General features: G+C 37.8%; 1 protein-coding gene across 2 annotated transcripts in view; it reads left to right on the top strand.

Moving 5' to 3' along the window:
- The window catches only part of GPC6 (glypican 6), a 903858-nt gene that overhangs the window by 241681 nt on the left and 637414 nt on the right, over positions 1 to 24763 (top strand). For both annotated transcript variants that reach the window (XM_060769495.2, XM_060769496.2), the window contains exon 2: positions 1819 to 1977. In XM_060769495.2, the coding sequence (XP_060625478.2) occupies positions 1819 to 1977 (159 nt within the window). The remainder of the gene's footprint in view (positions 1 to 1818; positions 1978 to 24763) is intronic.

The raw sequence follows: 24763 nt of genomic DNA on the forward strand, positions 1-24763 counted from the left end.
AATCTAAAGTGGTGGTGCTTTAAAGTCCTATATTTTTGGGGGAAATTGCCTTTCTTCCATTATTACTCATGTATTCTGATGAGGCCCTTTCCAGGTATCATCATTTGGTGAAATATATTGTCATTCCCATAAAGAAAACAAAACAATAGCTTTTACTGTAAAAATGCAGACAGAGATTTGAATCAGCCTGGGTTGCACTTTTTTTTCCCCGTGTCAGGAGCAACTTGAGAAACTGCAAGTCGCTTCTGGTGTGAGAGAATTTACCGTCTGCAAGGACGTTGCCCAGGGGACGCCCGGATGATTTGATGTTTTTATCATCCTTGTGGGAGGCTTCTCTCATGTCCCTGTATGAGGAGCTGGAGCTGATAGAGAGTGCTCATCCGCCTCTCCCCAGATTCGAACCTGCGACCTGTTGGTCTTCAATCCTGCCGACACAGGGGTTTAACCCACTGCGCCACCGGGGCTCTGGGTTGCACTGAAAGTGAGGCATAGCATTTACACTGGCATGCAATTAACAGGGCCAGATACATTTTCTACATTTCTCAGGAGGGACAGAGGAATTTTCTCCTTCTTGCACACCAAGCTAAACATTTTTGACAGCCAGAGTACCGCATCAATTGGAAATTCACAGTTCATGTAATAACAGAACATTTTAATTTCATGAGCTAAAGAATTGCAGATTGCAGTGAAGAAAGTAATACTGTCAGAAACACTGGCATGATACATGAAGAGATCCATATTTGGAGCTAAAATAAAACTCGCTCATTGTTTTCCCATCACATCCCTCCCAGCTATAGTACAGCATAAACATTAATTAAACCTTTCATTGCATTCTTTGTCACAATGAATTATTTGATGTTGCTGACAAAAAAAAACCCTGCTATTGTTTGTATAGGAGTGTGCAGCAACCAGTCTTGCCATAAAAATCCATTAGATACGATATGAATGAGCTGTATAACATTATATAAAGACAATCAGAAACTAAGTTCCAGCAAGGAGAAAATTTCCTAGAGCTCTGAACTCTCCCTCCTGGAACATGTTTTTAGACAAGGGCAAGAGAAATATAATACGGCCCTAGTATCTATGGGGTTTCTGGAATTTGCATGGATAACAGTATACCTAATTTAAATAAGGGATGTTTGGCTCTAGAATAGTACAGAACCATATTGGAAGACTTAAAAATGAATATCATATCTTTCCCTGTGATTCTTTTTGATGCAGTCATGGATTTAAAAAGAACTTACTGTGATTCAGTCAAGTCTTGTTTTATGATTTCCTGACAATTATGAAGACACAAGCTTGAATCCAAAGTTGCACTAGCACCCATATCATTGCAGCAGGTTCTTTCTGCCCCTTTGCCACTTCACAACAACTCTAAATGTCAAAAGCCAGCTGCTTTGAAGCAGGTTTTCAAGTTGCATGGAGGCCACAATTGTCTTCCTTCTGCTAGAGGAGATTTTATCCTCCTTCTGATAATCTTGGCCTGTTAGGCTTCCCTGGACATCGGGTGTTTAGCTTTAATATTTGCCTCACAGGGCTTAGTTGGTGGTCATCAAGCCATTTAGACTGCAAATAGGTCAAGGCTGTGTGCTCAGCTGCCATTTTAAGAGATCCTTCTGTAGATTTGACATAGTACTGTTCCATAATTTCAAACTTTTGAATTCAGCCCCTCTTGATTGTACAGCTCGGGAAGCTGGGAAGGGGGCTACTACCCTTGGGCTTGAACAGGTAGATGGCTCCCTCTTGATGGGACTTGCAATATCTTCATGCCAGAGTCATCAACCATGGCTCTATTAATTCACTTTTTTGTCATTGCAGGGGAACACTTGAGAATTTGCCCTCAGGAATATACATGCTGCACATCAGAAATGGAAGACAAACTAAGCCAGCAAAGCAAACTGGAATTTGAGAACTTGGTAGATGAGACAAGTCATTTTGTGCGCACAACATTTGTGTCCAGACATAAGAAATTTGATGGTGAGTAACATGCTGAAATATGCTTATTCCTAAATCCAAACAGCACAGTCATCTATAAACATGTATATAGACTATTTGGCTGTATTTTGTCATGTAGAAGGTTGATGTTTTTAATATTTAAATATCACACTTCAAGTTTTGTATGCAAAATCAGATAGATGGAGAAATGGTTCAGCTACAAAACAGAGAGGGAGAACTTGTGGCTAGCCAAAGGTTACAGAATGCCAATTTCTATCATCTATAATTAGTTGTTGGTAAATGTGTCATTTTGTTGTTGCTTTTAAACACATAGTAAAATTTGATTAATCCCTGCAATCTAAAAGCTACAAGCTAAGAAGAACTTTATGTGAGTCTGCCGGTCATATGATTTTTGCCTCTTACAAAGCTTAGGCAAGGAATTTGCTACACTGTCAGATCCCTCAGTTGAAATTGCCTAGTTCCGTAGGAGATCACACATTTGGAACAAATACTAATTATATTTTCCAGGCAATTGGATATCACACTCAGTTTGTTTTTCTTCTAGGAAAGGTGCTTACTTTAAAGCTGGTGTGCCTTACATTGCTTTTAATTACAATGATATGTAATGTTGAGAACATGAAGACTTTTCTGTTGTGTAAGGATGATTAGATCTACCTCGCTTACTATCAAATGTCTCTTTCCTTATTTTGAAATGATCATTTGACTGTGAAGTTATGTGTACCTTTTTGCAGAATAGACAGATGTTGTGGAAATGTGGTTGAGTTGTTTTTGTGGTATGTTTTCTAGACTGTTTTATATGACAAAATATGTTTGAGATGAAGTCAAGTACGAAAATATCTCCTTGCTTACACCATGAAGCTGGCTGCTATCTGTGGTACAAGGCCCAAGATACATATTATTATATAAGATATATTTCATATATCATTAAACAGGGATGTTAAAATGGTAAAAACCTATAGATTGTAGAAGATAGTGTCTATGATTCATAATAGTGTCTGTCATTTTCTGTCTTGTAATAAAAAATGGAAAGGGATCTTTATATTTCAGTCTGCAAAGTGTGGAAAAATGCCAGATGTTCCTTTAAAGAATGTAAATAAATGTAAACCAAGACAACAAAGAATCACCTCATGTATAACAACTGACAGTAGAATATATAATAAAAATGGATTATGCACTAGACCCTGATATACAAAACAATTATATAAACTGCATGAGGGTTAAGAGAGAATAAAAAAACGAAATTATAGTCATATAATTAGGCTGCTTCAGCATATCTCCAATGCAGGAAGGGAAGGCAAGAACCTACCCTTCTAGGTATACTTGTTCCTGATTATATGAAAGCCCTGCTGTCCTAAATATTGATACTGTTAAGGCTAGGCTGAAATAGATATATTCTCACACCTTATTAATATTGTTAAGATTAAGGTCAAGATTTATTAAAGTTAATTCCTGAAAGCAACAGATGAGTTTGTATTCTGTCATAGAAAATTGTTTGAGTATTAAGAGGAAAGTATAGACAAACATGACGTCAAAATGACTTAATATAGTGACTTATATGGAATGCAATGAAATTTAAGTGCCCAGATACTACTATGTCTGTGTTTCACCCCAAGGGAGTATGTATCTACAGCTGTGGCTATATGAACGCTTATAATAAATAGCCTGAAATACTACCAAAAGAGTATATTCTTTCCCTTATATATATCCTAGAACTCCAAAAGTTGAAAATATTTAAATGGAGTGTTTATGTTACTTTGCTCTAGAATCACCATTCATCATCTTTATCATTTTTCTGCCTTTTTTGTGCCCAATAACTTGTCTGGTATTGTGGATAAGGGGTTGCTCTACATCAAGCATACAAATCCACCACATCTTAGGCCTGTGTATGATATAATTAATGTTGAATGCAAGTCACTTAGGGATAGATAACAGTATGGGTTACCATTGCCATATGAATGACCAGACATAACAAGTGATTGCCACTCGGCTTATAATATTTGCAAGTGTTAACCCCTTTTGGAAGTTATTATACCATCTAGGTGCAATGGAAAAAGAGATGTGAAATCTTTATATAGGCTGAAGTTCACTCTCACTGTGATGGGGATTCGTTTAATTTCCAAACAGGGCGTTGCAAAGCTAAATGGCAAAACTACAATCCCCAATGCTTTACTAATTGTGTGGGATGAAGTCTATCATTACAATAGTATGATTATAATGTAACTGCTAGGCCTGGGTAACAACGGAAAAATTTGTTTCTAAAATCGATTTGTATTTGGGGTTTTTTTTTGTTTCGATATTTAAAATAATTACAAAATTTTCCTTTTAAAAAGTTCGATATTTACGAAATTTCGTAAATGGTAAAAAATTAACGAATCGATTTCCGAAACAATAACGAATCGATTCGTTAATGGCGGACGCGACCGCGAAAAACGCTAAAAAACCTCCAAAACCTTCTGAAGCTTCCCTCTCCCTCTGTTGTTGACTGTTGGTGTGATATTATATATTTTTTTTCACTAATTAAACCATAAAACTGGCCCAGACATGCGGAAATAATAACGAAACGACCTCAAAACAATAACGAAACGAATACAATATCGAAATACGAAGCATTTACAAAACGTTTTTGAAAATTCGTTTTTTTTAATAATTGCTCCAGAATGGTTCGTTATCATTTTGTAATTGAAAAAATTAACGAATTATTAACGAATTACGAATTAACGAAACGAAACCGCCCAGCCCTAGTAACTGCCATGGTTCTGTCCTGTGAAACGTGTTTGATGAATGGGCTTACAAACAAAACAGCATGCCCATAAAGAAATTGTAGTACAGTTTACCAGCAGCAACAGTAGCCGCCAGAAAGTGACCAAATGAACAAAAACGTACAGAGCATGTTAATTCGCCTTTCACTTCCTCTGGAGGTTTTTTTCTTGTTACAAAAATAACACTCTGGAAGTATTTAGAAAACACGGTTTCTTCCAACACAAGCAAAGTTCATTAAACTTAACTGGGCATAAATCCAATGCCTTATCTTCACCTACTCAATCCAAGGCTTTGTCTTTTTTCTTTTATCTTCTTTCTTTTATCTTGTTCAAAATCTTTATTAATGACTAAGATGAAGGGTTAGAAGGCATGATCATCAAGTTTGCAGACAACACCAAATTGGGAGGGATAGCCAATACTCCAGAAGACAGGAGCAGAATTCAAAATGATCTTGACAGATTAGAGAGATGGCCAAAACTAACAAAATGAAGTTCAACAATGACAAATGCAAGATACTCCACTTAGACAGAAAAAACTAAATGCAAAGATACAGAATGGGGGACACCTGGCTCGAGAGCAGTACATTTGAAAGAGATCTTTGAGTCCTCATGGACATCAAGTTAAACATGAGCCAAAATGTGATGAGGTGGCAAAAAAAACCCAATGGGATTTTGGCCTGCATCAATAGGAGCATAGTTTCTAGGGATGTAATGCTACCCCTCCATTCTGCCTCGGTTAGACCACACCTGGAATATTGTGTCCAATTCTGGGCACCACAATTGAAGAGAGATATTGACAAGCTGGAATGTGTCCAGAGGAGGGCGACTAAAATGATCAAGGGTCTGGAGAACATGCCCTATGAAGAGTGGCTTAAAGAGCTGGGCATGTTTAGCCTGAAGAAGATAAGGCTGAGAGAAAACATGATGAGGGCTATATATAAATATGTGAGGAGAAGTCATAGGGAGGAGGGAGCTGGATGTTTTCTACTGCCCTGGAGACTAGGACACAGAACAATGGCTTCAAACTATCCTGAAGAAGAGAAGGCTGAGAGGAGATATGATAGCCATGTATAAATATGTGAGAGGAAGTCACAGGGATGAGGGAGCAAGCTTGTTTTTGCTTCCCTGGAGACTAGGACACAGAACAATGGCTTCAAATTACAAGAAAGGAGATTCCATCTGAACATTAGGAAGAACTTCCTGACTGTGAGAGCCATTCAGCTGTGGAACTCTCTGCCCCGGAGTGTGGTGGAGGCTCCTTCTTTAGAAGCTTTTGAACAGAGGCTGGATGGCCATCTGTCTGGGGTGCTTTGAATACGATATTCCTGCTTCTTGGCAGGGGGTTGGACTGGATGGCCCATGAGGTCTCTTCCAACTCTATGATTCTATCTTCTATCATTTGACAACTCAAACTATAAACAATTAAACAGCACTGACTACTCCGAACACAGCAGCTCACTCCTTTGTTCTCTTTCTCTTTCTCTCTCACTGCTCTCTCTTTGGTCTCTCTCTTTCAACTCCACGCCTGCTTCTAACAACCTACTGGTTTAGCTGGGCCACTGCACCATTTTAACTCTTACAATGCCTCTATAAAATTTTTGGAATTAAAAATACACTGTTAGTTTTTTAATATATCTGACAGAATCCTCACATATGCAATTTAAGGAAGAATATTTAAAATATTTAGCTCAACACCTCCATGTCTTGCTAGACTACAAGTCTCCAGATTCTTTAGGATGCAGCCACAGAATATAAATTGGAATTATATTGCTATACCTGTGTAGTATGAAAAGGATTTTCCTGCTTCTTGGCAGGGGGTTGGACTGGATGGCCCATGAGGTCTCTTCCAACTCTATGATTCTATGACCCTGAAGATTACCTGCACTACTTATATGGGACCACTAGTTTTCACAGCAGCCATAGACTTCTAATTATGAAGAAAGTTTATGTATGTAGGCTATTGTCTTGTTTCTGTATGGTATAGTAATCTGCTCAATACAGTCAATTGCCTTCCTTTGTTGTCAACAGTAGGATTTGGAGCTTGTTCTTCTGAAAACAAGGATGGAGAAAGAATGGTGAGCAATAGGAGAAACTGGCCAAAAATTACAGAAGCCACACACATTTCTGTTCCTTTGAGCTTTGAAAGGAGATGTTCACTCTCCAGGCACACAGATGGTAACCCTATATATCCGTAGTCACAATGTGCTTGTACCATAGTACTATGTAGCTTCAGATCCACATCATGGTATTTCTGGTAAAGTACATGGAAGCAAACACAATATTTTGTTTTGTCGCTAAAAATATTTATGAAACAAGGGAAACATTATTATTACAGTGGAATTTATTCATATTTAATTCACTCCATGTTTCCAAACAGGTCATGGAGAACAGATCCTTCCAGGAATTGAAAAACTATTGTAGTTTTTAAAAAAGTTTTATTTGGGTGCTTTTTTGCTTCAGTGCTCAGACACTAGGAGCACACTTGAAATACATTCTCCTCCCAGTGTTGCAGTAATGCCATCCTCTTATTATCATCAATTCTTCTTTCATGCGGGCTTTGCCGAGCAGCTGTTTTGCAGCCAAGCCAATTCCTTTTTTAAAAATTATTGCTCTATCAGCAGCTGAAACCAACCCCACCAGAAAGTGTTTTTGCCATGAATGTTAATAAGCAGACAGTATCTCTTCAGTGACATTTCTTAAGCAGTCCGGAATAACTATAGGCAAATCATGATGAGATTTGACTTTTTCCCCTATAAAGGAGAAGGAAACTGGTTATAGTCTTCTTCTACAGGTGTAAGTAGGAAATAACACTGTATGAAATTACTTCAACTCCAAAGTGACTGACTTTTCAGTATGATAAAGGCAAAATATTGTTGAATGTTTGATTCTGAAAATGCAGGCAAATATAGCTGTTGTGAAACAACCTGAGTGTGGAAAACCAAAGGGATCAGCGATTTGGATATTATGCAAACAACTTGAATTAATTCTTCAGCAAATTCTTCAGTAAGATTTTGAATCTAGTATGACTCTTCATGAAAGAGGTTGTACTAAGATATTTATTTTTTCCTGTTCAATAAGTCATATGACCTAATTGGATAAAATAGTCAGAGATCAGCCAAAATGACATTGGGGGCTTGTCTAATGGTTTAATAAACCACTGTTACTGAGGTGCTCCTGGATGTCTACATGATGTCCAGGACTTCCAGTCCTCATCACAGGATAAACTACATGAAACTGAGTTTGTGTAAAACTCCAAAGCAGTCCCACACATTGGACAATGTGGGTAGCACAATCACCTGTGATGTAAACGGGTCTGTTGCCTTGATCAGTTTCACTGCTATCCCCCTTTCCCAGAAGTCAGCACAAGGCCCCTGCAATGGTCAGTATTCTTCAAGAGCTCTGCAACTGTCTGGCAATGGTCATAGTGATAGGAAAGGTAATGTGAAGGTTTAGCGGGATTGGACTGGCTTTGACATGGCTGGAGCATGCAGACTCCATCCCACTAGTATTGTGAGGCAAGCACAAAAATGTCTGGCCAGTGCTCCAGACTGGCCACAGATTAAGCAGCTGGTGTAGAGAAGCTCTAGGTCTGCTAAAGCCTGATTAATAGAATGTGGCCCAAACTAAGAATAGTCTTCAGAAATGGCAGTTTTCAAAGACTTTCTCACAGCAGAAAGAAAATTGCTAAAAGCTCTTGTTGCTTCTTTCAGAAACAAAATTAGTGAGGGATTGCATCCCTTTTCCTCATAAAACAAATGTGTCTTCTGAGTGAAATCCTTTACAGGGCCCAGATACATGGGGTGAAATCTGAATATTCTCACTAAGTTGTTGACATAGCACTTGTGCATTGGTCAACTTTTTTTTTGCACTCAGAATTCAAGAATGTATTTGTTTCATAGGTAGAATAACTTTTGAATGGCAATTATATTCATTCTCAATAGCATTGTTGATGGAGTTCTTTTTTCTCCAGTTTTATGGTATATCCTAATTTCTGCTCTGTATGTTCTAAGCAAACAAGGATAATATAGAGATATTCGGCCTGAACCTTTGATAGATAAAAAGGTTTCAGGGACACAGTACTGTTGTGCAGTAGAGATGATGACATTGATAAGACTTTTCGGTGACTTGAAAACTAATAATACAGGTTCACTGGGGGGAGGGGTTGATGGAACAGAGACTACATACTAGAGTTGTGCACAGATTTGTTTTGGCTGTTTGCCTTTGGCTTCTTCAGCTTGTTCAGATGCCCATAATGGCAAGTGCTCCTCTCCCCCCCCCCTTTTTTTTTTGATAGAGCAGGGCCACGTGACTGCCAGTCATGGCTTCTTTTTGCTCTATTTGGAATCACACAGCATGTGGAGAGGCAGCCACATGCTCTCACTGAGTTTCCCTGTAAGCCCTGCCAGTTGGGACAATGAGACTAGAAGAAACAGCTGTGATACGTCCTACACAAACTGTATCTATTTAATGGGGCAAGTGCCTCCATTGCTCAGTTGTATCTTGACTCTAGAGAGAGGTGCTTCAATCTGATTGCCTTGCTGCCGCTTGCTCTCAGCTTAACTTTTGGGTTGTTTTAGCATCTCGTTAACATTTAATCTTTTTGATTTTCCTTGATTTTCTGGATTCTTTATTTAGTGGGACTAGGAGTTGAAAAGTGCAGGCGGGTCGGTAGGCGGGAGGGTGTGCTCTGTTTCTGGGTATTGTTTTCTCTGAAGGTGGCTCTGAGATTTGAGTCACCCTTCAGTTTCTACTAAAGCTTTTAGCTTCTTCTTTTATCTCTCCTTCCTCCTATCTTTCATCTAAGTAATACTTTTAAAAGAGTATTGTTATTAATGATTATAGGAGTTATAACAAAGACTAATTCTCAGAACAACTACCTACCTACCTAAACTTACCACAAATACCTAATTACTGGATCATACAGGAGTGTTTTCTAATAAGGGGGCATGCTGCTTGCTTGCTTGTGGAAGGTGGGCTGCTGGCCTCTTCCAGTATGTTGTGAGAACAAGAAATGCAAAAGCTTTGGAAGAAGTTGCTTTTTTATTGGTTAAAAGGTTTAATGGTGGGCTGTGTGATGTGGAAGTGTATCTTTGATATTTGGCAAGAAGAAATGGTGCCCTGCTTCTGCTCTTAGAGAAATTGCAAGGCAGGGCCAGCAGGGGATGCCTTTTTGGGATTTTTAAAAGATACTTTATTTCTAAAAAGAAATGAAATTCCTAAAACTCAGGAGATGACCCAATATTATGAAACTTGGTGTGTCAGTAGTGGTAGATGTGTCCTCAAAGTGTGGTTATTTTTATCCTGATAGCCCTAAACGTGATGGGAAAGAGAGCCTGTTAAGCCCCCCTCATTGCTGCCAATGGCCCAGATCTAGTCACGTTTTCTAACCATGGACCAAAAATGCCCATTCAGGCATATGCCTGCTTTCAGGAGGCATGCAGAAACAGATCCACAGGCCCCTCGGAATTCAGATAACAGAAACGATTTGAGGTTCAGTCAAAATGCACGAGCCTATTACATACTGTAGCTAGAATGAAAAGGGCCTGTCAGAGCTGAAGATCTGTAAAGTGCAAGATTAGAGGGTTAGAGGTGAATCGGTAGTCCAGTTCTTACAGAGGTCAGGGATGGGCTTGTAAAACATGTTTTCTGTTTTTTATCCCTCTGATGTGCCCATCCACAAAATGGTCAATCTCTGTGAGATTTGTTTTGTTTGGTCTTTGGAATATACATGAAGGGAAATGTGTTAACCCCTTCCCCCCAGTTTTTGGGGAAAATTTTTAAAAAAATTCACATACACTGAAGTGTGAAACATAATTAAAATATTGCTCAATGTGGAAAAAACATTTCAGAATATTAATTATTTCTCTGAAGAAGGAAATATATGAAATTGTGCATGCCTGGGCAAAACAATAAGTTGGAACACAGTCTGAGCAGCAGATGAAGCTCCCAGAGCCACCATTTTAAGAGAGAAGAGGAAAAGAGAACCATAATCCAAACAGCTGGTGATCTGGCTGGGATTTCTGGGAGTTGTAGGCCAAAACACTGGGGGACTGACAGGCTAAGAACCACTGCTCTTAGGCTTCAGATAGATTGCTCAGGTCAATGTGTCGTAGTGAAGGCAAGATGTACATTTAGCCTGGAGGGCTCACGATGGTTCCTCCAGTGCCTGCTACAGTTGGACTACTTATCTGCAGTATCTGCAGTAGATTGATGTTTGGGTGGTGATGCAGGGCAGTAAAGATCACACTAAGAGCTCTTATCAGACTGAATGGTAAGTCCCAGTGGTCCAGAGAGGAAGGTTGTGGGAGTCCAAATCCCTTGATGTCTTACCTTGTTTTTGCAGCTTTGAAATGATCTCTAGAGAAAGAAACAGAACTGTAAATATTCAGGAATATTTTGTAACAGTCTTTGGATGCAGTTGATTTGAATGAACATGTTATATATAAAGATTAGTGTTACTTCACTGGGTGCCTGCCTGCTCGGTATGCTCAACTCCCATTTTTGCAAACAAACAAACAAACAAGTAAAAGTAAGAGCCATAGACCATTACTGCTCTCTTGAGACAAAGGACATGAAAGTTATGAGAAGGTCACCCTTGAACACCCCAAAATCTGGGGAAAGAAGGAGTGTGAAACACCATGAATCTTCATTTCTACTTTTCCACCCTTTATCAGATCTGGATCTTTTGATTCAATTTCTGATTCTAATGTTGCATCTCCTGAACAGAAGGAATTGAACCAACGGTTCTGCACAGTAGACCTTTGCACTGAAATATGTATTTTCCTAAATATTATATTCTATTTTTTAAAAAGAGCACATTGGTCTGAGACTCCAGATATAGGTTTATGAAGAAGGAGAAGGGGGAGAGGCGTGGAAGTAGAGACATAGAAGTGTGAATTCCAATGGTTATATGTGACATATGGCTATGGGCTTTCTTTATAGTCACTAGCTGTCCTGTGAACATTTCTAATGGTGTCATCATAGTAGGTGCAACAAAGTTGGGTATATTAGGCTTCAGATAAAGCATGAATTGATTGCAGTTTGTTGCCCAAATTTTATGTTGACTCTAGTCTCAAAGCTGTACAGAGTCACATTAGTTTGAGAGGGAGAGGCAGTAAACTACCCATAAAATCCATTTGATTTACAGTTTGTTGGTCCCTTCTCGTGGAAATATTTGAATGTCGGAAACAAAGTGATACTTTCCTGTGAAAAGGACAATAAGATAATGCCAGCAATCCATTTGGATATATCTGAAAAACCACTGCATTTCAAAAGAAGTGAGGTAACATTTTTCATCACAGTACAGTCAACCAGCTCAAGGGAGACAGGGGATAAAAGAGCAATTTGTACAGTTTGCATTTTAATGCTAATACTTAATTCATATTTCCAAACCAATACATGAACTGAATGTGGTTATCCTTCTATTTACATATCTCTAGTCCAAAAATGTTAAAAAATACACAGAAAATATTGTATTAAGAGAAATGCTACTTAAAGTTATATATTTGTGAAAATAACATTCAAAATGTATTATATTAAATTGACTGCACAAAGTGTGTATATTAAAGAAGATTGCATGCTAACATGGTGCAGGATGAGAAAAATGCAGGAAAATCTCTATGAATTTTAATGCACCTTTAAAAAGAAATGATTTCAAAGTTCCAAGCTGATAGCAAAAACAGAAAGGTTGGTGAATTTATTGATTATAGAAAACTGAGCTGGCAATGTGTTACAGAGAAGAAGGTTTTCATTTGGGGTGTGGCTCATAGTATTGGAGGTGTCCCCAAACTTAGTTCACCACCTGCTAGAGGGTCATGGCTGTCACCTTGCTGTCTTTCTGGTTGCCTCTTTATCATATGCTATGACAGATCCCCTCTCCAGGCTACCCCCACAGTCCCAAATCCCTGGTCTCTTGTCAGTCACCTTGCCCCCTCATAATCTCTCCCTGGATCAGGTACCTGGGCTTCAAGGTGATTAGACCAGTGGATGTATTGTTCAGTGGTAAGTCTGACCATACTTTCTGTCAAAACATAATAGGAATGGCCAGATGGCATTGTATAAAATAATAACAAGTAGAAGTTTATTAATACATGTGACCCTCCGTATCCTCAGATTCTATCTTTTGTGAATTTAATTTTTCTTTTTTTAAAAAATCCAAAAGCCAAACCTTGATTTTGCCATTTTATATACAGGAAAAAGTTTTTAGTATACTGTTGCACATAATAGGAATGAAGAATTCATGGAGTTTGGTATTCATGGAGGTTTCTAGGGGGGAAAAAACCAGTAGATACTAACGACTCCCACAATTAGATCAAGCATTGTCCCCTGAACTACTAATCCTTCACAGTTTCACAAAAGCATATTTGATCTCCTCTCCCTCCACCCCAGCCTATACTAGAATAATTGCCTTAACTGGCTTCCATTTCTGTTTAAGGGGATACCAGGAAGTGTCCTTCCAAGAAACCTACTGTACAGCATTGTACCTGATCACAAATGGTCAAGGGACACTTTTGCCTCTTCATTATAAGACAAAGTGCAACCAGATAGCTTTACAACATTTTAAAGGGTCTCTCATTGACTTTTGTTGACTAAACACACTCCAGGGTTAATGGTATATTGCATTTTTATTTCTATTTTTAAATTCCAAATTCCTGAATCTTCCAGTCACTGGAAAGAAATGTAACTTTTCCAAGCACTGATCTAGGTTAGTGACCTAATTACTACTATCTAGGGGTGTTTTTGTGAATAGACTAATCAGAAAACAGTTGATTGATAGGAAATACAAGGCTACACATCTGAAACTGGATAATTTTTCTATCTGGATTAAGATTGTTGTTGTTGTTGTTGTTGTTGTTGTTGTTGTTGTTGTTGTGTGTGTGTGTGTTTTGTCCAGAGAATAGAAATAGGAAAATGGACTGCCTTGTTGTCTTTATCACCTCTCCATCAGATCTTCTCTGGCATTTTTTCCTAATTGGAGAGAACAGAGATCCTCCTCAATTAAAGTCCTTGGTTGTGTCCAGCTGGCAAGTTTACTATCCCCAATAGTAAAGGGGCAAAAAGGTCACAATCACTTTGTAACATATGAAAAGAAGCATGTAAATAAGCGACTTTTACTTCTTTCATTAATTAAATACAAGTTACTGAGAGAAATTTAGTTTGTTTTATTTTCACTTGGGAAGTAGGAACGTGTGATCTCACATACTATAGTAATGGTTGTTGTTGAAAGGTAACTTATGAAAATCACAAGGCAGAAATTGAATTGAATAGACCAAAGAGTTGTTATTAATTATTAAAATTATTTCCTGATCCAAATAATAACATCTGTTACATAAGCCACTACCATAATAGACTGCACATACATGCAAATCTACAGTAAACACAACCAAGAGGAAGAGAGATAATATCTGATGGCCCCAGTTCAACGTCTTTAGCATAATTTTTCTCCAAGCCTGTATATATTATGAAGTTGTGTGACTGTTCTCTCAGTGGAGGCTCAGTGTTGTGTAAACCTGATCAGCTGAAGACTGCAAAAGATTACTTTCAGTTTGTTGTATGACAGTTCTAACTTTGGCTTTAGTAATGGATGTATTTTAGGTTCTCTTGAGATTTGAAGCCTCTCTCCTGCACCCTTGTTACTCATTCTGAAATTTGTGCTATTAGTGTTATGTTTTTCAAGAGCTGTTAGAAACATATATACATTTATTTGGTGAGGCACTAGAGCTGTCTAAGAATTATAAATACCATAACATTCTAAATGCCTCAGCAGAAAGTGCTATCATGGTGCTATAACTGCATGATGAAAATAATGGTTTTCTAAATATATGACACCAAACCTGATACATGTTTTTCTTAGGGCTATATGTATCACCTGAAATAATATGCATGTGTTATTTTTAATGTAACTATTGGATAGGGTGATAAATATATAGTAAGCAATAAATGATGTATAATCATTTTAGTCCCATAGTATTGAAAAATAATGTTCCTGTGAAGCTACTCCTTTGCTTCAGGAAGATCTCCTCATTAGCCCTCATGGAACTTCTCACGCATTAAATACCAGCTTCAAATGAGATATTTTAATAAGGACCACCACAAAGATGGAAAGAGTTAAAATTACCCCTCCCTGCCATTTATGGTCCTGATCATTATCATCTCTCAAATCCAATAGCTACTACTAGTATCTAACAAAGTTTGAAATACATTTTAGTAATATCTAATAGGACATTTAGGCAGCTGAAACTATTCATATTCCTCTGGCTTGACAATCTTGTGCTTTCATTGGTCTCACTCTCTTGCAGGTCAAGTAATATATAACCAGCTTACCATTTCCTCATCCATTTTCATTCATTCTTGACAGATTAACTATGTGTTCCATAATTCTTCTGTGTTACTGAAAAGTTTCCGGAGGACAAAATACAATAGGAAGTTACGTTGTGGAAAACCACTTCAGTGCTGGTAGAAATATTAATGTTCCTCCATCAATATACCACTAATTAAAAGAAAATCCTATCTTTTAATGTGCACATTGTAGACTACTTCTTGTTTTCATAACACTAGGATATGGGAGTTGTAACATCTGAACACAAATAGAAAGGCCCACAGACAGGTTCATCACTCCTGAGAACTATGACTATTCTAATCTGATAAAGCCTTTAAGATATTGGTTTTTAACTTTTTGGGAAGTGTGGGTCTCTTTGAGAATCTGATGAATGCTATGGAACCTTTCATAGCAGAAAAGAACTAAAGGGGTTTTTAAAACACTCACCTTTTTTTTTTTTTTTTGCTTGTGTTTCATGGACTTTCTGAAGCCTATATTTGAATATTAGAAATCTGGAATTGTCATTGCTGCCATTGTCATCATCATTGTCATCATCATCATCATCATCATCCCCCTGCTTGTGTTTTTGTGGTTTCAAAGCAAATTCTTTACACCTTCCCTTCACTATGTAATGCTTCCCTTTCCGTTTTGTGTTCTATCTCCCTCCCTCCCCTCCCCCAACATCAGTGTTAGTTCCTGGAGTTTTTTTTGCTGGATATGTGTTTGTGAAAAATAATTAGTGTGATGATGTTTTGCCCTTTTTATGGAGAATTAATTAATAGGTTGTTAAAATGGAGCATCTGCCATTCATCTGGGTCTTCCAATTCTCTTTTCACATAGATAATGAATATGCTGACTGTCTGCCATAACTTCCCTTGTCCCATTGGCAGGAACTGAACTTTTGAAACCAGTGTGTTCTGCATTCAGTAGAACAAAACCACCATAGATCATTCATCACCATGTTTATCAGCAATTAATGCAGACCTGTTGTTAGGAAGAGATGACATTATTATCACTTACCAGCATTTCAATGTTCAGACCTTTTTTCAAATCTCCATAAAATATGCTATAATTTGTTGTGGTTGTTAAATGTAACTATGTGCTGCTGTTTATGCCTTTGATTAACCAATCCAAGCTGGCTTTCCTATTCTTAACATCAATTCATGAGTCTTTAAAAAAACAAAATTGTAGATTAGCAGTGTGGGCTGTGTGTGTGTGTGATTGTTTTATGCTTTAGCAGTTTGCATTTCAGCTCTTGTAAACTGATAAGGTAGGGAAAGTGGTTAGATATAATCTGATATTATCCTTTGTGGGATCTTACATCTGTTAAGGAAGGAATGGCAACTTGGATCCAAGTGGTTGGAGATTACCCATTGAGAATAGGAGAGGGAGGGGGGGGAGAGCGGGTCCCAACTTCTTTAAAACAACAATAATTTGTTATCACTGAGGAATCCTAACTAGGAGATAGAAGGTCTTAACAAAGTGGGTTGGTGGTTAACATCCCTTTGTTGGGCAAGCAGGCAGTTGCCAGGCAGGTCCAGACAGTTTTGAGTGAATCTGATCAGGAATGGGCACTGTCATTGGATCTAAAGAAAATTGAAATGGCTTGTTACTCTGGATTGGCTGGCTTTTAATTTTTATATTGTTGAGAGTTTTAATTCTAAGCTCTTGTCTTTTAATGTTTCGGTGTTGAAATTTTAAATGTTGTAATGTCAGTGTTTAATTTTCATGGTAATATTTTATTATTATGGAATTGAATGTTTGCTGTTGCTTTTTGGAAACCGCCCTGAGTCCCCATGGGGAGATAGGGTGGGATATAAATAACGTTTATTGTTGTTGCTTTTGTTTTTGTTATTGTTGTTGTTATTATTATTATTATTATTATTATTATTATTATTATTATTTACTCTACCTTCCTGAAATGAAAGCAGAACTGGACAGTTGTACATAAGTGGCCTCTTAAGAAACTTATTTTTCAGTAAGACAAAAACCAGGGAGGGAGTTCTCAATCAGATGTCGCTGTGATAATGCACCAGTACATTGATATCAAATCCAGACAGGATGGCGGGCTTACTTGTAGGTGATTTTTCTGGCATGTTGAAATATGTTCAACCAGTTTTGGAGAGAGTCACACTCATCCTAAAGGAATGGGTTTGCACTGTCATGCTCCATTATTCTATATATGAAGGGAAGGAAATTTGTGATGTTGAGGGAATGTCTACATTGTCACTGGTGGGACAGGTGACAGGTGGAAAGGAGTACTCCTGGGTTCACACTCCTCATATCTTGTTTTCATTTCTGAGCTAGGACAACTGACACTTAATTCAGCCAAACTAATGAATGAGAGGGGTGAGACTGTTACCTTCCCTGAAAATTAATAGGAGGAAATGGTTCCATGTGTGAAGTTCTGCTTATAAAAAAATGAGAAAATGCATTTTGTTTTTAATACCCACATATTTTCACCTTCAGCTGGTGCAAGACCAGTTCCATGGCTGGCATTAAAGTTTGGCTACAGTGCTTTGCTCCTCTGCTATCTGACATCTTCACTCTAACCCCTGTGATACTGATGGGCTTCTGTATGCCATCAGAGAGGTTTGCCCTGTGAAATATTTGTGGACAGGATGCCAAAACAAATACTCCCATGTCCTTTACAAAGCTATTGCTGGCAGATAGCTTATTACTTGGAATGATTGATTTGTACTTTGCACTTTTCCATTCACTGTGTAATCTGTTTGCTTTATGCTTCTGGAACATGGTGCTGTTCATCTCAGTATGGTAGAAGTGTCCATCTGTTAGCTTTTAAAACATATTTCAACTACCCCCATGATGAGATCTGGGTAGTTGTCCCAGTTTACAATTAAGAGAGAGTGTTTGCGTAAAACTCTGCTCACCATAATATGGTAGGGGAAGCAATAGTCAAACAATATTTTTAAATGAAAAGCCATGCACTGCAATCATAAAGTTGGAATAGACCACAAGGATCCTCTAGTCCAACCCCCCACCATGATTTGGTGAAATATGTAATAATATGTTTGAAATACACCATCACTTAATTAGAATACTTTCTCAAAGTATAGATGTAGTGGTTTTGATTCAATATATTTTCCACAGTATTTCTGTTACTTATTCTTAATTTTATATTCAATTTGCATTGAGAAGATGGTGTAAAAGGCATGTTGTTCACCCACTATAGTGCCATAGTCAAGGGAAGAGCATATCCAGATAGTGGGTTCCTCACAATAGGAATGATATAAAGCACTTTGCATCTCCTTTTGGCCCATTTAAAATCTGATGGTAGAAAACAAAGTAAAGAGTATGAGTAGAAGAGAGGGCATTGCTGGAAATCTAACAGAAATTCAGAGAATGATACAGGGTGCAGTTAGAACCTTTTTCATTGTGATATTTGGTAGAAACAGGAATATCCAGGTAATTTGTATCCAAGTCATAGAAGCTTATTGGACAAGATTCTTCAGAAACTGCATGGTGTTAAACACAGATGCATGGAAGGGTGGAAGTGGTTACATATAGCTAAATGTCAATAATAAAATTGGTTGTAGTTTGATAAAGGAAATCTGTCAGAAAGAATAAGCCTGGGAAGTCTGTAAGATGATAGATAACTTCCAGAAAGATAGGCCTTAAAATGCATTCTGGAGTCAACTGAACCCTACTTAGCTGTGCCCAAGAACTTCAATGCCCCACTCCTGCAGTGAGAAGTCAATTTCTTTAAAAGAGCTAGTTTCAGCCCTGTAAAGCACCAAAAGAGAACCAAATCACAGGGTTGAAACTAGTTCTTTTAAAGAAATGGACTTCTCACTGCAGGAGTGGGGCATTGAAGTTCTTGGGCACAGAGTCAATAGAATATGCATTTGTAGCATTGTAAACAGTTGACAAGGCTGCTCATGGTAAAATATGGGGCACATTTACACTGATTACTTACATCAGTGTAAGTATGGATCAGCCCTGTGGCAGCTAAATGCCATGCAGGGCTGATCCAGGTTAACCTGGGGCAAGGCCACCTTAAGGTGGTCTTGCTTTTGGTTGCCTACATTGGGGGAAAGCCTGAATCCTGATCCAGGTTGCAATTGTCATGACTGCCATTATGCTTTCCCCAGACTCAGGTGGCTCAAGACACATGGGATAGTTGTCCCTTTTGTCCCCACATATGTTGTGGCAGTTGCCAACCACTACATGGCACTTACATTCTTCCCAGTGCTCTGTGTGAAGTCAGGCAAAGCACTGGCATGCCAAAAGAGAAGGGGAGAGGGGAAGCTCTCCCCCTCTCTCAGTGCACTCTTTCTCTGGCTAATCTTGGGTCAAGCCCGCATTAGAAGGTTTGTAGAAAGGCTAATTGTCAGCTGCCCAGATAGACTCTAGTTCAGATGGTCTCTACTAAGACAACCTTGATCTACCCTATCAGGAAATAATAGGTTCAACATATACCTTACTATTCCCATTTATTCGTTCAATTTCTTCATCATGTACCATAACCCTTTTCCCCTGCAGAACATGATAATCATTTCTACACTTTGCTTAGTTACTTAGTTAATTTAAACAAGCCTTTGCTCTAAGTCTGCTCCAGGCTTCTCAAATTGGGCCATTTTCTAAAACTGATCTTTCAGATATGTATGAAATACTGTTTAAAGCCCTGCAACACTCTAGCATAATAACTGTACAACTCCTGTTCTGCCTTAATTTCCTCTTCCTTCTGTTAATATTGGTTCTATAATCTCATTTTCTATCATTCAATCTATAGTTGCTATACCCAGAGGCAAGTTATTAACCCAAGGCCGGAATGTTGATCCCTTTGAAAATGGTGCTTCTGAATTGGATACTCCTGCTGTTCCACATAATGTGCCAGAATCATAAAGCTGATAGGAATTCCAAAGTTCATCTAGTCCAACTTCTTATCAGTGGAGGAATCCATAGAATTAGCATTCTAAGTTCCCCTTCCACTTTACATAACACACACACACACACAAATGAACTCCACTCCTTTCAAAAAATAAAGAGAAATAACAGAACACAGTTTATACAGGGTGAGGCAGCATAACTTCCTTTTTTAAAATGTGCGCCATTCAGTCGGTTGAAGACGTAGCGGAGCGCTAGTGGTCTCGTTCGAGAGGCGGGAGTATAAAGTTTTGTCCTGACACAGTTCAGTCACTATCATACGTTGGAACAGTGAGGAGTGTGCTTTTGCCATTGAGGCCTACTTTTCGAGCAGATTTGGAGTGGCTGGCCCACTCTCCAGCTTTGGCCCCTTGTGATTTTTTTCCTATGGGGTTTTTTGAAATCCCGTGTTTATGTGAACTGTCCAAGGACCCTATAAGATTTTAAGACCAACATCCAGGAAGAAATTGCCAACATAATGCCTGCTATGCTGGCAAGAGTCATGACAAACGCCAGAAATCGGTTTACTCAGTGTAGGTATGCGCCTACATTATAAAAAAATAAAAAAATTCTGATTCATACAATGGGTTTTTATTAAGTTTTGAAAAAAGTAAGTTATGCTGCCTCACCCTGTATAAAGAATGTGGTTGATGCAAACAGATGTAATTTTAATTTACCATAAAATCTGACCATTTAACCTGCTCAATCTACTGCCCAGATGCTGATAGGAAATTTCAATGACTTTTTCTTACCTTCTTATGGTTGGCTCTCTTTAAAACAGTTTTGAACTGTGGGTATATGTCTTCAAGTCACCTTTTGACTCATGGATTTCATTAGGTTTTCTTAGACATGGAATATTCAGAGGCAGTTTGCCATTTCTTTTTCTGCAATACAGTCTATATACGCTTCTATGGCTGATCATGCTTATCTTCGAATATAAGATGGGATCTGATACTTTTAAGGTATTTTTGCCCTCTAAACTATACAGTCTATCAAATACAAAATGGTTACAAACAGATAGACATCTTGTGACATCTGACTAAAATAAACTTCCTCCAAACAAATCTTGCCAAGAAAATATCATGATAGTTTCACCTTAATGTTATCATAAATCTGAAACTTTTTGAACAACAAAGCATTCATCACATCTTGTATGTACTCTCACAGTATTAGCTCTTTTTCTTCATAATCAAGGTATCTGTTTTGGGAGCTGACATTTGATCATTGGAAGTCACAACACTACATACTGTCCAATTCACTAAAATAGAATTTGAGAAACAGAAATGGAGTGATGTAATAAATATTTATCCCTGCAATGAGTTGTCCCCATGAGTTAGGGTGCTTCCAGACAGTGTCAGAATGTGGGACAAATAAATGGGTCATAAAATCACAGCACTTTCCTGCAAGTCCAAACACAGACCTCTTAGATTCTCAGATTCCTTAACCATAAATCCTGCCAGCTTTCTTCAATGTGAATCTACCTTTCTGCAGCACTTTTGAGCCTTGCAATTACAGTCTAGAGATATTAAATCTTTCCCAACCTTTTCCACTTTCTTATTAAACAAACATTTCTATATTCTGAAACAACTGTACTGAATGAACTAGTTGTGTTAAGCATTTATGTTTTGACATTTGAGAGGTTCCCCTTAATATTTGTAACACACCAATATAATCATTGTATATACTTTGGATTATTCTGTGCTCAGTACAACTCCATATAGATAACGATCTTACAAGGGATCTTCAAACTAAGGCCTAAAGGCTGGGCACGGCCCTTAAAAGCCCCCCTCCCCCAAAAAAACTTTACACATAGGGTCACCCTAAATCTGAAATGACTTGAAGGCACACAACAACAAGAATTCTAATTAACTTGACTATCTTATCAGCCAAAAGCAGGCCCACACTTCCCATTGAAATACTAGTAAGTTTATGTTGGTTATGTTGGTTAAAATTGTTCTTCATTTTTTATATTGAATTTTTTCATGTTTTTTGCACTTCAAATAGCACTGTGCCATGTGCGTAGAAATTAGTTATTTTTTTCAATCTATATTCCAGCCCCCAACAGTCTAAGGGACTATGAACTGGCCCTCTGCTTTAAAAGTTTGAGGACCGCTGATCTATACAGTATTGTTTCAATCTAAAGTCCACTACTGCCAGAGTTAAAAGGTTATTTCAACCTTTTTGTATACTCTCAGTTGTGCATTCTCAGAACATACATAGATTCATATCTTGTAACACATCATAGAGGATACTCAAAGCATAGAGTAAAAACAGAAACCTGCTGAAAAATTAATGGTCTATATATCAAAACCACTCTTTATTTTCCCTGATTTCAATATTGAGCCCTGAAAACATGAATAAAATACTGTATACTTTTTAAAGGATATGATTGTGAAAACAATGCTCTCTTTGGTCAGACTTGTTCATTACTGAGAATATAGTTCAAAGTTTTTTAAAAAATTAACATTGTCTTTCATGAGATGTTTTTAAACTACTGTTACTTAGCTATTCTTATTTCAAAAGAGAAGCAATTTACTAAGTTAAAAGTCAGTATCGGCATTTAAATAGAATGCTTTCTACAGAGAGAACTGGAAAATTTCATTTCTGTGTGGAAGGATAATTTAGTTCTGCATACTTCTCAAGACAGAATCAAGTACAAAATTGAATGTTTTATATTTCGATGCAGATATGTAAAATGCCAATTTCATTTCACATCAAAATATTGTGATTGTTTTTAAAACTTAAAAATAGATATTAAGAGGCAATCTTAACTCAAGTTTCACTTGTACATAGTTTGTTTCATATTGATTTGTTTCACTTCTTAGCTTAAATGTTTTCTTGGTATAGCTGACTGCTTTCAGCTATATTTATGTTTATCTGTTATTACATTGCTGGACCTGTTTCATCTAAAATATTAAAACATTATTCTAGGAGGAGAACAAGAAGCACATTTGTGGAACTTTGCCTGAGAGCCAAAGTGTAAGCCAAAAAGAGATAAGGAGATAAATCATGAAAACTTTACAGGTAAAGCTCCTGGCCTTGAATTCAGGACCAGTCTCCCTGTGCAGAATTACATGAGTTTCACTTCTTTGGATTGACAGCTAGGTAAGAGACAAGAAGGTCTAGATGAGTGGTTTTCAGTCTCTGGTCTTCCAGACATTTTGGACTTCATTTTTTCCATATTCTTGACCATTGGTCAAATTGACTTGAAGTTCTGCAAGATGAAGTCAGAATACTTCCATCAAAGAGAACCACTGGCTTAGATGGAATAAGTGGTTGGAGGAATGAATACAAAGGAGATGTGAGAAACTTGGGACTTTTTAATGTATCCCCCTATTATTTATGAGAAGGAGGAACTTTTCAAAGATGGAGTGTTTATATGTCTGTTGAGGGCAATGAGTTATTCTTATAGGATCTGCAGCTGGACTTGAAGGATTTGTTGCATGGTCTAATGCAGTGGTTCCCAAACTTTGATCCTCCAGGTGTTTTGGACTTCAACTCCCAGAAATCCCAGCCAACTTGCCAACTGTTAGGAATTGTAGGAGCTGAAGTCCAAAAATACCTGGAAGATCCAAGGCAACCACTGGTCTAATGGGACAAAGCAGAGGCTTGATCCTTTACTGTGATGGATAACATAGAAAAAGTGAAGCTATTGATGAGTACCCCTAGGCCCTTTTGGTAAAGGGATTAGTTATCCTTTAAGCCATAGGCCTCAGGGTGGGAAAGGAAACAACTATTGAGGCTGGACTAGACTTTCTCCTTCAGTGCTTGAGGGGAAGATCAATCTGTTCTGATTTGCTGGAAATGGTCTTTAAAAAAAATCATAGGCTTGTATCTGGTGTCGGAATTCGCTTGCCCTTGATATCTTGAAGAAGTAGTCGATATGTGTCAGCATAGAATAACTGTGCTACAGATGAAGCTTAAACAGTTAATAAAGTGACCTTTGGTTTATTGCTATATAGTCCTTGTCTCTTTCTTCCAATTGGTGGGCAATACAAAATAATAACCAAGTTAGACTAGAAACAGGGTTCCACAAATTGGATGCTTCCCCTGGAAAAAGTAAAACTATTTTGTTATTCCAAGTTACTTTTCATTTGTTGTCTGGGTTGATTGAAACTTTGAAATGCACCCTAGGCAGCTACCAAATAGCCATTATGTCAAATCCTCTGTTGTTTAGAAAAGGCCAAGGCAGTGAATCTGCCAGTTCTGGAAGAATAGACTGTAACCCAGAACTGTTGGCTCAAGGTTGGCAGCAGTACTGAAGCCAAGAACATTTTCAAACAGTGTCCTAGCTTTTCAATGAGGAGTGTCAAGAATAGGGACTACCACTATCACTCCATTCCAAAATTAACAAATTTGCTAGCCATTTAACTCTCAATTGAGTTACAGTTTATTCACTCTCACATATTCAGTACAAGTTTCAGACAGGAATTCATATAAGTCTGGAAAAGAGGAAACAAGACACAGCTTGGTGTTGCATACTGATAGAACCTTCTTTAACACCTGCAAGTGAGTCACCCTGGAGTTTCATGTAGATTACATAGCAAGATACTATGTTTCAGTCAACCAGTGAAATTGTACAGGAGAGTTCACCAGTAACACCTGTTAAACTGAATTGTGAGATAAAGGTACAAACATGCCAAGACATTGTTTACTCAAACTGCATGTAAAGCTCCTTCTTAGGAAAATAGTCTTAATTTAGGACATTCATGTTCCTCCAAAATGATTGTTTATTCAAAAAGACTGTTTTGATTGTAGCTTTATTTCTCTCATCCGGAATTCAAAAATCTGAAATTCTCCAAAATCCAAAACTGTCCCTATTGGTGTATGATTAATTATATTG

The sequence above is a fragment of the Anolis sagrei genome, chromosome 3 (genome assembly GCF_037176765.1).
Source record: "Anolis sagrei isolate rAnoSag1 chromosome 3, rAnoSag1.mat, whole genome shotgun sequence".
NCBI lineage: Eukaryota > Metazoa > Chordata > Lepidosauria > Squamata > Dactyloidae > Anolis > Anolis sagrei.